The sequence below is a fragment of the Psammomys obesus genome, unplaced genomic scaffold, assembly GCF_907164565.1.
Source record: "Psammomys obesus unplaced genomic scaffold, mPsaObe1.curated_primary_1811, whole genome shotgun sequence".
Taxonomy (NCBI): Eukaryota; Metazoa; Chordata; class Mammalia; order Rodentia; family Muridae; genus Psammomys; species Psammomys obesus.
Window position 1 is genome coordinate 10071836 of NW_026585689.1, and position 14561 is coordinate 10086396.

At 42.3% G+C, this 14561-nt stretch overlaps 1 protein-coding gene across 3 annotated transcripts in view; it reads right to left on the minus strand.

Moving 5' to 3' along the window:
- The window catches only part of Nxpe3 (neurexophilin and PC-esterase domain family member 3), a 53345-nt gene that overhangs the window by 32600 nt on the left and 6184 nt on the right, over positions 1-14561 (minus strand). Inside the window, exons 2-5 of one of the 3 annotated variants that reach the window (XM_055594013.1) lie at positions 13023-13076; positions 7862-8091; positions 5216-5278; positions 4606-4656 (exon numbers count right to left, since the gene is read on the minus strand). In XM_055594013.1, the coding sequence (XP_055449988.1) occupies positions 4606-4656; positions 5216-5278; positions 7862-7954 (207 nt within the window). In that variant the 5' untranslated portion in view covers positions 7955-8091; positions 13023-13076. The remainder of the gene's footprint in view (positions 1-4605; positions 4657-5215; positions 5279-7861; positions 8092-13022; positions 13077-14561) is intronic. The other 2 variants (XM_055594022.1, XM_055594031.1) reach the window with 2 other exon arrangements.

Consider the following 14561-nt stretch of genomic DNA (forward strand, 5'->3'; position numbering starts at 1 on the left):
AGGAAGGAAGGAAGGAAGGAAGGAAGGAAGGAAGGAAGGAAGGAAGGAAGGAAGGAAGAAGAAAGAAATTTGTTGAAAGTGAAAGCAACTGGAATACGTTGTATCAAGTGAGGTAACCCAGTCTCAGAAAGAAAAAAACTCACATATTCTCACTCATAAGTGGGTCCTAACTTTCAGTAATTGCATGTATGCAAATAAGGGGTTGTGAGTGTGGTCCAGACTATGAAACTATAAGAGAGCAGGAGGTTCTAGGGACATGAAAGCAGATGGAAGCCTAGTAGGGAGTGAGGGACCAACCAACAGTGTGGGGATGGAGAAAGAATGAAAGAAACAACCTAATCATTTGAAGAATGCCATAAGAAAAATATAATTCTTTATAATTATACTGCAAAAAATACATGAAATATCTATAAATAAGGCCATGCTCATATGTATTTTTCAGAGAAATAAGTCTCCCTGCACTCTGTGGATGTATGTGAGTGTGTGTGTGTAGCTTTGGCTGACCTGGAACTCACTATGTAGACCAGGTTGGCCTTGAACTCACAGAGATCTGCCAGCCACTGCTTCCTGGGTACCAAGGTTAAAGGCGTGTGCCACCACCACCTAGTCCTCTTGCACCCTAGGTACTCTGCATATGCCACCTCATATTTTCTTTTTAATTAAAATTGAGCCTGTACATTTTAGGTAGTTATCAAATGTGTTAACTTCATGAAGAACATAGTCAGGGTCAGAAACACAGGATGGAAATGGGCTTAAGGTTGGGAGACTGCCAAGCTTCAGCGCCTTTACCTGCCACCCCACACTCATCGCAATAAACAGAAGCATTTGATTCACAGCAGTTCTCTGTCCTAGACCCTGTGAGCTCTCCTTTCAATAGAAATCAGTTTACCCCACTCCACTAAAGACTCACTTATTGTTTCCAGGATGAGAATTGTCTTTCATCTCTGATTACTCCTACTTCCCTTCTTCATTATCATTCTGGGCTATCATTCAGAAGATTAGAGTTTCTAACTAGCATTCAGTCCAGAATTTTCCAAGAATGCAACAGGACTAAAAGGGACTTCCCTAACATCTCCCCCACCACCACCTATAATAACCTTAACAGTCTACTTGCCTGCCTGTCTCCTCTTTCCCTCCCTCCCTCTCCTTTCTTCTTCACCTGTCCAAGAGCTAGAGACTGATCCGTTTTCCTACTATTCTGCTCATGCTGGGTGCTACATTAAGGCTTTAAAATCTGTTCCTCCCTGTAGTCCTGCAATGTGGGCTCCATCCCACAGTCCTTTCAGTCTCCCACACACAAATTTTCTGGATTCTATCTTCCTTCCACCTTTCCACCCTTTACCTGCTGCACAAGCGAGAATCCCCTAACACCCCACTCTTCAGAAGCGCAGACCTCTGTCTCCATCACAGCCTCTTGCCCTCTTCTGTGAGAGGAAGGCATACAGCCCCTGCCACAGCACTAGTAATAAGACAACAAGCACACGGACACGGATGTGCATACCTTCCCACCCTGGGTCCTGCGCTCCAATGTGTGTTCCATATTGCCTTTTCCTCTTCTCCAGTAAGCATGATTTCTTCCCCACTCAAACTGAAGTCTCTTGGACTTCCGTCTCCAAATAGGCTATTAGAAATAGTTAACAGACTGAGCCTCCCATTTGAAGCAACTTTAAACAAGAAAGCCCAAATTTACTAAATCACGGCTTTTCCAGACTTCGGACATGAGACTGTAAAGAAGTGTGGTGATGAAGTATGGTTACCTTTCCTTTACTCCTGTGAGAGGCTCCAGGCTGCAGCACAAGAAGGAAAAGGGTGGAACTGCCGAGTCAAAGAGACAGATGAGTCTTTTGGAAGGCAGTTGGGGTTAAATTAGTTTATGTGGACAGACTCTCAAAATGGCATCAGTGGCTTTGCAAAAAATGGAGAAAAACCTGGGCATGGTGGCCCATGCTTTGAATCCCAGAATTCTGGGGGGTGGAGTAGGAGGATTGATGGGTGCTCCAACCTCTCTGGGGTTACAGTGTGAGTCTATCTTTAAAAAAGAAGAGGAGAAGAATGAAGAGGAAATAGAGTAGGAGAAGGAGGGTCTGTCTCCCCAGTGTGGACAGTGAGAAGTTGGCCCACTGCAAGTTAGAAAGGGGAATCTCATCTGGCCCTGAATCGGCTGGTACCTTGAGCTTGAACTCCTGGCCACTAAAACTCTAACAAACATATGTCATTTCAGGAAAAGCAAAAGAAATGTCATCAGAAATAATGAAAGCAAAAAGATGATAGAGTAGCCATGCTAAATTATTTAAAGGGGGGAAAAATAATCTGAAAGACTACACACACTGCATTATTCCAACTTCACAACACTCTGGAAAATGAACGTTATCAAGACAACAAAAGACAGGTCCTCTGGTGTACAAGAGAGAAAAGGAAGAATAAACATATAAAGACCTGGCCTTTTTTAGGTCAGTGAAACGCTTTATCATACTCTTAATGATGAACACATCATTTGACAAAACCTACAGAATTATACAACAGAGAATATAACCTGGGCTGGAGAGAAGGCTCAACAATCAAGAGCATTGGCTGCTCTTCCAGAAGACTCAGGTTCAATTCTCAGTACCCACTCTGTGGCTCACAACCATCTGTTACTCCAGTCCCTGGGATCCATCACTCCCTTCTGGTTTCTAAGGTACACAGACAAAACTTCTGCACATGTAATATAGAATAATAAAATAATATTTGAAAAAGGCATATAATCTGATGGAAACAATGGACATTGGTTAGTAATGTATCCACACTGCTTATCACTGTTAACAAACACACCACATGAACTCCAGTGGAAGCCTCCTGCTCTACTGAAGGCAATGCCAGCCACCAGAACACCAGACCTCAAACTCAAGTGGAGGACCCCAGGTGAGACCAGAGGACTGTTGGCCTCCAGAACTCTGGTCCCCAACCCAAGCAAAGACCCTGTACTCAACCACAGGTCACTCTGGCCAGAAGACTAAAGATTGTTGTAGCCTGATATTTGAAACAAAGTTGCAGCCATCTTTGTACTCAGCTTCCACTTTGTTTCTAAGGTGAAATTAGGTTCAAACTTTTAAACTTTTTAACCCTGCTTCCTGGAAGCAATTGTTCATAGCTGGCACTTGCAGACCTGGCCAGAGGATTGAGCTGAACTTCCACTATGATTTTTACTATGATTCAAGAGTTTTATTATCTATTCACTTGGCTACACTCTGGTTGCAGCCTTCTTATCTACACCCCCTGGCTACACTGTGGATGTACTCTAGAAGATCCTAAGCCCTGCCTCACTTACCTCACTTAGGACCAATCAGCTTAAAGGTTATCTGATAATACTTTGTCTAGTTAGCCAAAATGTGTTACTGCCCTCCCTGTGTCTTTTGCATTTGTTTCTTTCTATAAAAATCCTGCTTTGGGAACTTGCAGGTGTCACAGTTAGGCTCCAGAGTCCCTACTGTGGCCCTGATCGATCAGCTCGGAAAGGGTGTTCCAATAAATCATCTGTACCTAACTGAGTCTGAGTGGTTTGTGTAACTATTCTTATACTAGAACAAGAGGAACCAAAAACCAAGGAAAAAATATCCATCTAAAAAAGACAAACCCGGATGGAGAGATGGCTAAGAGGTTATGAGCACTAGCTGCTCTTTCAAAGGTCCTGAGTTCAATTCCCAGAAACCACATGGTGGCAGAATAAAATAACATTAAAGCCAACAACCATCCATAATGAGATCTGGTGCTCTCTCCTGGCATGCAGGTGTACATGCAGGCAGAACACTGTATACATAATAAATAAATAAATCTTAAAAAAAAAAAAGACAAACCCAGAAATCAGAACCTAGAGATATAATCATCCCAAACCCAGATGGCTAGATGTCAGTGTAAGAACAGAATTGACAACAGCCAAGACTGTACCACCAAAGTCCAGCTGTCCTACTATCGCAAAGCCTGAATATTCCAACAAAGGTAAAGCACAACAAAACAATGTTATAGCCAAGCATGAGGTAATCTGGTGGGGAGCACAGCTACTTCCTGTCCCTCTGGAACCTCCTAGCAACACAGGCAAGCCCAAGGGTTACTAAGAAGCACATGAAGAAGACTATGTTGCAACATAAAACCAAGGTCAAGGCCTTTATTGGGCAAATTGCTGCTGGGAGACTCTTCTTGATACAAATAAAATGTTTCTTAGTACAGATTCTAAACCCCAATAACTACAGGTATTAAGTAGGAAACCATGAAGGAGTATAACAGAAAACCCACAGAAGTGGCTGAGATTCCAGTAACCTAGAGTGTACCTGCCTGTTAAGCATACTCAGTGAGAGCTGGTCTTGGGTTTAGGAATTAGGGGGATATCCCATGTTCCTTACAGATGACTGGGGCAACGGATCAGTAGACACATCTGGCAACACAGTTCACAAGTCCTGCATGGTGACGTGAAAGCTACAGTGGAAACTCATGGAGTTCTGTCAGTCAGCTTTCTGTCACAGGGACAAAATACCTGAGAAAATCAACTCACACTTTCAGGGGTTTCAGTCCAGGTTGGTGGGAAGGCAAAGCAGCATAATGGGTACACCATGGGATGGCAAGACTACTTACCTCATGGCAGTGAGAAGCAGGAAGCAAAACACACGTCTTGTTGGCTTTCCCCTGTGAGCAATATCTCTAGTTAGGCCCCACCTTCAAAAGTTTCCAGCACCTCCCAATTACAAATTGTGACTCTGTCACCTGATCATTCTGTATATGAGGTCAGAATCCTCAAGGTCTATCATTTCCATGGAGTACCTATGCATTTAGGTTAGTACTTGAACAAATGAGCATTTAGAAACCATTTTAGATCCAAACTAAAGCAGAAGCAAGGGGAACATATAAAATAGAACTTGAGAGTCACAAGAGAGTAACATTTAAGTTCAGTCTGAAGGAAGAGAAGAAGTTACCAGACAAAGATGGCAGAGGAGAAACTGGGGCCACAGAGAGCAAAGAACTTGTCATTTTTTCAAATGAAAAGATAAAGAATATGTGATGAAAGGAACTATGAGCTACAGATAGGGAAAGATGGAGATGTAAGTAAAGAAGAGATTAACAAGAAGTTTCCAAGCCACTGATTTTCGGCTTTCACATTTGAGCAATGAGGTTGCCTACATCTCTTGATGATTATTTGCCCTAAATAAAGAAAGTGACATCAATGGTAAAAGAGTACGGGACTCACAGTCAGGAAAACATGGGCTTTGGTTCTTCCCCACCACCCTGTGAGCCTGGCGAGTCTTGCTTCCTACAGAAATGGAAAAAAATAAACACAGGCTAGTGAACTAATCATGGAAAGAAGGCCTGTTATCTCTGCTGATTGAATGATGAAACAGCAAACTGTTATGAAATATATCTTGACAGCATTTGGGCTGGTACAGAAGCCTTCAGAGGACAACTCTTCCACTCTTTGATTCCCCCTTTTTAATGTTCCATCTTTAGAAAGGTGAAGGATATGTGCTAATAGTATGCTCCAACAGTGATCACAAATACACAGAGAGAGAGAGAGATTGCGATCTATTTAAAAGACTAAAAAGGTATTGTAAGTTCCATGTTCTTATCACAATACCTAGATGTATATTTATAACAGAAAGCTCTCAGGTGAAAGGCATTGTCAATATGGTGCTGACATTGCCTTTTCTACAGCAAAACATAAGAACAGTGTAACGAAATGAAAGGAGTCAATTTCTAGACGTTATGTTGTAATCTTGAACAGAATTACTTTGTATTCTCCAAAGTACCCAACGGCTTGCAAAAAAACCTAGAGGACTCTGTGTCCACTTCATAGTGAGAGTAGATGTTCTGCTACACAACACAAAGCAATTTCCAGCAGGAGAAATGAAAAAGCCTGTGGCTTGCCTGTAAAAAGTCTTGTGCTAGTAACCTGAATAAGCAAAGAAATGCCTTGCTTAGTTAAGACTTGCATCGTAAAAAGCACTACAAGCAACAAAATAAAAGGGCTAGCTAGCATCTTTCCTGTGAAAACTGCTCCATAAGAGGAGTAGGAAAGAGGGGATTGTAGGGGATTACTAATAATTATCTTCTTAGTGTCTCCGGGAGACATGTTCTCTGCCCTTCAGCCATACAGCTGTATTCAAAACAGACTCATCAACTTCCTCCCCTGAAACTGTCCTTCAGCCTGTGGCCAGGCCACATGATCCCCTTCTTCAGGAAAGCCCAGTGTTCCTTACCCTAAAGCAGTCATGAAGTACCCACTCTGCTTGTTCCCCACGGAAAAAAAGAAGTGTTTCTGATGATTTAGCTTTTGTTCTGACGCCACCACTGATGCCACCCCAGTGTTAGCTGCAAGTTTGGGTTAGAGCAATTCCCTGTAGCCTAAGCCTTAGAAACAATGGTTTCACGGTATGGGATGCAAAAGATGGAGTTAATGGGGTCCAGCTGACCAGCTGGGTTCTGCCTGTAGCCAGCTGGAGGCCAGCCTTTGGTTGTGGCTAAGTGGGGGGAAGGGAAATCGCCAGCTTCCTTTCTTTTCAGCACTTTCACAAGCTCTGCCAGTCTACATCATGCAATTATGATTATTACTTATGATTGTAGGGAACATGCTTTTTTTTCTTTTATTGAAAACAGGCTGGGCAGTGGTGGCACACACTTTAACCCCAGCACATGGGAGGCAGAAGCAGGCAAATCTCTGTAAATTCAAGGCCAGCCTGGTCTATACAGTGACTTCTGGGACAGCCAGGGAAACCCTGTTTTGAAAAACAAACATAAAAACTTTTTTTTTGCATACAGTATATTCTGATTACAGTTTCCCCTCTCCCTACTTCATCCAGTTCCTCCCCATGTCAACTCCCACCCAGAAGCACAACATTTTTGCCTCTCCTTAGGAAGCATCTGGCATATAAGGAATAAAATAAAACAATGGAGACCTAACACAGTAGGCAACATTCTTAATCCAATACTCTGAAATCTGAAATGCTCTCAAGTCCAAAGTTAAATGTTTGAGCATTTATCGGAGACTGAAGCACCAACCTGGACCCAGTCTCCCTACAAAGACCTAGCAGATGGACAGCTTAGGCTTCATGTGGGTTCCCTAGTAAGGAAAGCGAGGACTGCATCAGACAAGGACTCACTTGCCAGCTTTTTGATCACTTTTCTCTGGCAGGACTGCCTTGAGAGGCCACAGGGAAAGAGGACCTGCTCAGTCCTGATGCAACTTGATGAACTGGGGTGGTTGGGAAAGGGAGCTCCCCTTCTTGAGGGAAAGGTGAGGGGTAGGGGGAGAAAGGGAGGATGGGACTGGGAGGGGAGGAGGGATGGAGCTACAACCAGGATATAAAGTGAATTTAAAAAATAAATAATTTTTTTAAATATAAAGAAAAAAAAAGATTTCTGAATTACGAACAGTCAACCAGTAAAAACTATGCTGGTTGCATGCTTCAATTCCAGCACTCAAGAGACAGGAGCAGGCAGATCTCTGAGTTTTAGGCTAGCCAGGGATACATATTAAGACTCTGCCTATAAATAATACACAAATAAACAAACAAATAAATCTCCTGAATCCCAAACTTTCTATATTAGAGAACTAAACGAACCTTCCTTCTGTAAATAAAACAAAAAGCTCCTGACTATGACAGGCTCTATCTAATCCAAGCATTTCAGGTACGTATTTTCTGTATTTTCTCCCACATACACTCAGAATGTGAGCTCCATAAGGAGAGGAATCCTGTCTTCACCACCGTGTCCTCAGCACAGTGGGATCAGTGCTAGACATGCTCAAACACATTCTGCAGCATCATAAAGATGCAGCTGGCACAAGCTTCTCGATGACCTCAGGCTACTGAGGGACAAGTCCCCAGACCCGAGCACTCACCTCTACCTGCGTGACATTGACGACCAACACCACCACCATCAGCACTGCAAACAGACAGCAGAAGACTCGTAGTTTGAAGAAATTGGTCCACATTGTCCGGCTGTGTCTTGCTGACCCATGGCCGACACCGTACTCCTTTCACCTTCAAAGTCCCATGTCTTCCTTTGCTCAGAGCTGTGGATGAACGCTCAGTTTCATTTGCTTCTATTCTGCCAATAAGCTTAAGAGTTCTGTAGAGGAGAGACGGCAGTGATTCAAGAAGCATGTTTTTCTTAAAAAAAAGAGAGAGAGAGAGAGAGAGAGAAGCCAAAGTCTCACCAACTGCAAAAGAAAGAAAAATCCATTTCCTTTCATGAGCCTTATCCAAGGTCAAGTCACGAGCAGACAGCAAAGGGTCTAGGCACAATGACAGATACCTTATCTCCAGATAATTCAATTTCAGAAATTATAATATAAAAGTAAACATTAAATTCTAGTATTTTTTAAAGATTTTTATTGATTCTTTGTGAATTTCACATCACGCACCCCAACGAGCAGCCTGTGCTCTTAACCACTGACCCATTTCTCCAGGCCCAAATTTCTGGAGTTCTAACTACGTAAAATCACCTCACTCCCCTTATAGCTCAAATTATATAATACTGCCATATACATTATATGTGAAGAGTGTGAGGAGGAGGCCTCATGTTGTTATAGAGAGCTCCAGAACACTGTGTGTAAACCATCCTGACCCTCTAGAAAGACAGTCTCTACAGCCTTCAGTTTACAGCTCCCCAATATGTGGTCCTGTTCTCCTTCAGCAAAGTGACAAGGCATAGGAAGAAAGACACCTGCCCTGAAGATGTGGGGGAGACAGTTCAAAGTGTTTGTACAAGGTCTTGATTTCTTTGTTACAGATGTTTAGGGGCAAAGGACTGGAGTCTCATAACAGATTCCAGATGTTCTCTCCAGCTGCTGGTTTTATGTTGTTCATGTTGTTGGGTTTGGGCAGTGGGGTGTTGCAAATCAGTTATGACTTCAATTATGTTCTCACTAGATAGTATCTTTTTTTTTTTTTTTCCTGAGACAGGGTTTCTCTGTGTAACAAGCCCTGGCTATCCCGGACTCACTTTGTAGACCACCAGGCTGCTTCAAACTCACAGAGATCTGCCTGCCTCTGGGCTGGGATTAAAGGCTCCCAAGTGCTGAATTAAAGGCCATCATGCCCAGCTGATAATGTTATTTTTATAAAATTTATAAAATTGCAGTAACTTCTCATTTTATATCAGGGAACAGATATCTGCACATCTTAATTTTTGTAGAAAAGTAGACAGAATAATACACCAATTTTTCCAAAAGAAAAAAAAAACAAGAAACATTTGATCTGATCCCTTTCCCTCTAAATATGTATATATAAAAATTCACTTATATAGTAATTTCTGTAGAGAATCTATTTTTTTTCTTGTATACCATGGGAATTTCTGGTTCAAGAATGGATTTTTTTTTTTTATTACTGTAAGGACATTTTGTTACTTTCTGTAAAACAAACAAACAAAAAAAAAAAAGTCAAGCACACAATTTGATACAAATTGAAAACTACGGTTTTAAACCCCAGACATGTAGGAACTAGAAGCATATGTCAGGCAATTTACTTAATTATTAAACTCTTCTGGAAAAAGTCTTAAAGGAGTAGTCATATTCTCTCTCTCTCTCTCTCTCTCTCTCTCTCTCTCTCTCTCTCCAGCAAAGGACATGTACAAAGGAAGCAATTACTTTTGTTTTCAAGGCAGATAAGGTGTGCTTTGAGGTGAAGGTTCCTGTTGAGAAACAATTTGAATCACATTTCAGTGTCTGTTTGGCCTTTGCTTTTGCTCTCTGCAAATGAATTTTGTTTATACCTCAGTAAGAAAATATTTTCAGCCGGTTCTGCCTTTATGTATGCCTACATATTGGGCCTTCGGCATTTTGGCCTTGCCTGCTTTGAAACCCTTGTTAATGTTTATTTATACATTTTTACCTTCATTTCTTGTAATGTCCTGAAATTCTGACTTGAGTTGACATCTTCTGAATTTAGAAGGGGAGGGCAGTCCTGATTATCCATGTTATCATGTATTATTTAATTTTTTAATTAATTTTTTAAATCTGTGTGTGTGCCCTGAGCCACCTCACCAACCTTCGTCTGTTATTTTTATTGGATATTTGCTTCACTGGCTACTGTTACTGTTCTTTTTTTTTCCTCTGTCGTTTTGATGTTGCCCTGGAAAGCCCAATCAGAATCATTCTCCTTATTGTTTGGAGGATCAGAAAGAATTCCATTTTCACAACTCCAGTTTCTGCTGCTTCTGAGTAAGCTCCAGCTGAAGGGTCCAGCTCTGCACCGACACTGATAGTGGTTCCAATCTCTGTGCCAGCACTGATAAAGGCTTGTTTACACCACCTACCGCTCCAGTAGCCTTTGGCTGGAAATCAACACACACTACTACAGTCCTTGGCGAGAGAAAGGGGTGTACATTTAGAAACAGTTAAGACATATTGTTTAGTGTAGGCCAAGGCTTGTTGCTACCTTGAAATTTTAGGCCTTTCGTTTATTAGAAATGATAACTCTGTAAAAAGGGGCCATGACTCGGAAGGTAAAAGTGCTTCCTGGCAAGCCCAACAGCCTGAATACGATCCCCAGGAGCCACAAGGCAGAAGGAGTAAACTGACTCTATAAGTTGTCCTCTGACCTCCACAAATGAGCCATAGCAGCAGATGCACACAGAGAGAGAGACAGACAGACAGAGAGGTGAAGAAGAGAAGAAGGGAAGGGGAGAATGTAAAAATTAGAATATTTATGCTATATAGTCCATATGAATTGAGAACTAACTATAGAGTCTAAGTGTCATATAGCAAAAGTAACACACAATGAGTATATAATCAATATTTGATACAGGTAAGCAGAGAGGTACCAGTGAGGGTTTCTTGGAAGGTAGGTGGAGATCAACGATGGCAAGGGAGCATAATCAGAGTTTAAAGTAGCTTAGAATAGCTCAATTGTGTCATCACTCCCTTCAGTTTGCTGCTGGACCTAGAAGCCCCTTGTTCTCACTCCTCTACTCCACCTGCTGTACCATTCCCATCCCACAAGAACCATGTTAATCCTTCTCTGACCCAGCTGCAGAATGAGGACGAGACTAAGCTGAAGGAATGCACTCCTGTTCTCAGAATTCCCACAGCAACATATTCACTTCTTAGCCGATTACTCGTATGTGTTTATAATTTCTCCGACTACATTCTTCCAAATATGACTATACTTTTAAAATATATAGAGAGATGCTGGAGAAATGGCTCAGTGGTTAAGATTACTGGCTGCTTTTCCAAAGGACCAAGGTTCAATTCCCAGCGCCCACATGGCAGCTTACAACTGTCTATAACTCCAGTTCCAGAATCTCAAATCCTAACACAGATTTACATGCAGGCAAAACACCAATGCTCATAGAAAAAATAAAATGAAAAAAAAAATAAAATAAAATGTTAGAAATAAATAAATAAATAAATGGAAATCAAAAAAAGCTATATATCAGAACAAAAGCAACTTAATCATATACCATATTTTTCTTTTCTTTTGGGGGGAAGTGTTGTTGCTGTTGTTATTTGAGACATGGTTGCACTATGTAGCCTTGGCTAGCCTAAAATTCACTATGCAGACCAGGTTTACCTAGAACTCATAAAGATCCAGCTGTCTCTGCTTCCCAGGTGCTGGGATTAAAGGTGTCCACCTCCATGCCTGGATTAATATATTATGTTTTTCAATTCTCCCCCAGTATTAGCTCTTCACATAATACATATTGATTCAATCCACACACAAAAAAAAAAGAGGTCTACCTATAACTGTACTGTGGGCCAGAAATTCTCTTTTAAAAGTTTATATTTATATTAGAGAGAGTCAGTTCCTTTGTTAGAGAAATGTGGGCTAAAGATATAAGTTACAGAGTGCTAGCATAGAATGCATGGCCCCAGGTTCAGAAGGAAGGAAGGGAGAGGAAACATATGGTGGAAAAAAGGAATAAATCCACCATTCTAGACAACTTCACACAATGCCAAGAGTAACCTAACCATTTCATGCCTGACCTCAACACCGTTCTCCCATAACAAGGCACTCACCCACCCTGAAGTGTCTACAAATTCAGGGAGGGAAATAGCTATGAAAACAAAAAAAAAAAAAATAGCCCAGTCACCTGTACCCCCCCCCCCCATATTCCATTACAAAGTCTTCTCAAGAAGCCAGCCACAAAAGTCATGTGTTTTCTTGATGGTGTTCAGAGTGTACAACCAAAGAGGCACAGAAATTTAGCTGCCTCCTGCGATTGCACAAATGGGAGCCACTCACAGTAGCACATTAGTGTGATTCAGAACCCAGAAGGAGCAGCAAGGCAGTGGTCAGTGATACAGACAGAACACAGACTCCAAAGCTAGTGAAAGTACAGGCTACAGACAGCAATGCAAGACACGCCTTGTGGCCAGAGACTTCTTCTGGCTTTACTCATGGACAGTCATGCCAGGAAAAGACTGGACATAGAGCCCTAACTAGATACTGCTTGAGAGTCTATAGAGATCTGTCTCTGGAAAGACATCACAGTAAAGTGCTCAGAGCCATCACTTCCACTGAGCTCCCCCTCCCATCCTCACCCCCTTCCTTATTTGTAAGTTATAATTTTTCACCTGGAAATAAAAGCTACAAAGATGAAAAGTTACATCTAACAGTAAAAACTGAAGTTAGAAATGTTGAGAAACAGCTAGGCATGGTGGCACACACCTTTCATCCCAGCACTCACGAGGCAGAAGCAGGCAGATCTTTGTATGGTCAAGGCTAGCCTGGCCTACACAGTCAGTGAGTGGGGCTTTGTAGAAAAATTCTGTCTCAGAAACAAACAGAAAAGGAGTGCTGGGACAGCCAGAGCCTTGTAAAAAAAAACAAAAAAAAAAAAAAAAAAAAAAAAAAAAAAAAAAAACCTGTCTCAAAAACAAACAAACAGAAAAGCAGAAAAGAACCTGAGATTTAACAAAGCAAGATATACAGAAAGAACTGGAGACCTGATCAACACCAAGATCAATCTGTGAACAAAGATGAGGGAGGGCTCCTTTCTGTAACTTCTGTTTCTGTTTCCCGTACCCCCACCTCCAATGACCCAAAGAACTGACTCACCTAGACCTTATCCATCAGAGTATTCCAAGGCAGGACCCGAGGCATTCATGGAGACTGCGGGGTAGATGAAGACACTTAATAAGTCATAAAGTGCTATAGGAGAGGACCGGTAAATATGGTATCGCACATTAACAATCTAAACTTTTTAAATGCCAGGCTCTGGGCCCCATACAAAAAAATAAACCAGAATCTCTGGAAATGGGCTTAATACTACCCCTTAAAGGTCCTAGATAGCTATAGTATTCAATCAAGTAGAAGAACCACTAAAGACAGAGGCAGGCCAGAGGCTATTACTTACATTAGTTGGCAAGGGCTGGTGGTAATAAAATGAATTTGAATTTTGAATTGTGCCTTTGTGCTCTCTCGGAACAACGCGGTTCTGGGGCACTAGGGACAATCATTCCCTCTTCTGTGACCTATCCCTTCCTTTCCCTTCTCAGTAACAAATTGTCAACCCAGAGGTTTTGAGAATAATAGAGATGGAAAGATAGTAAAGCCCAGTCAAAGGAGGCAGAGCCTGTAAGGATTAAATTAGCAGCATTAACTCTATGTTGTTTCTCAGACTCCATCCAAGGTTAGCTTGTCCCTGGAGTACCTTGGTTCCCACCCTTAAGTTCTGAGAAAACAAAAACAAAAACAAACAAACAAAAAAACAAAACACAGAATGCTCTCTGCAGCCTGCAGCGAGACACAGCAACTGAGGCAGACCGATAAAGACAGGGTCAGTTAAGACAACATAAGTTGTTCCCAGGGTCGCAGTGTTCCTCTTGGCAAGCTGTTTCGCTCTGTGGTTTGGCCAGGTGCTGTTAATCAACTAAGTCAGGGTGCATTTCATTCCTTTACCTTTCGTCCAATGATGTAACACTAAGTCTTGGAAGCCCCTGCTTGAGGTTTTTCCCTTTAAAAACCCTGTTCCCTTGGAGCTGGCGGCTGCTCTTCCAACCTGCTGTGCCAGGTGGGATTGCGACCCACGCGACCTAGGCATAACATTTGGGGACTCGTCCCGGATACCCCAGACCTCCAGGTCGGGGTCTTATGCCGACTGGTAAGTGTCTCTGTGTAATGTCTGTGTCTTGCATGTCGGTTCTGAAAAGCCTTGAGGTGTCTGTACAAACGGCAAGATGTGGCTAGGAGCAAACTCACTCAAGAGTCACAGTCGTGGGAGTCAGGGGAGACATCCCTGGCCCTGAGGTTTACGAGGAATCACACCATCGGTTGGAGAGATTTTGGGTGGAGGATGGAGAGCACCGTATCAGTTACTCTCCTCTCTGTGCTGCTTTTGGTTTCCATGGCAGGAGTCTGTAAGTCCAACTTTTTGATTCACTTCTGTTTCGGTCGCGGGGCAGCTACTTTGTTCGTGTCTGCGCTTCTGTTTTATTCCCTGTGTTTGTGTGTCCTCACTGTCTTGTATTGGACTGTGAGGAATGCTATGGGACAGACTGCTTCTAACTCCCTAGACTTAACTTGCCCATATCTGGGAAGCCCTGGTCTGGCAGGTCTCTCTGCCAATGCTCTGGTCTCTGCCAATGCTCAGGTCTC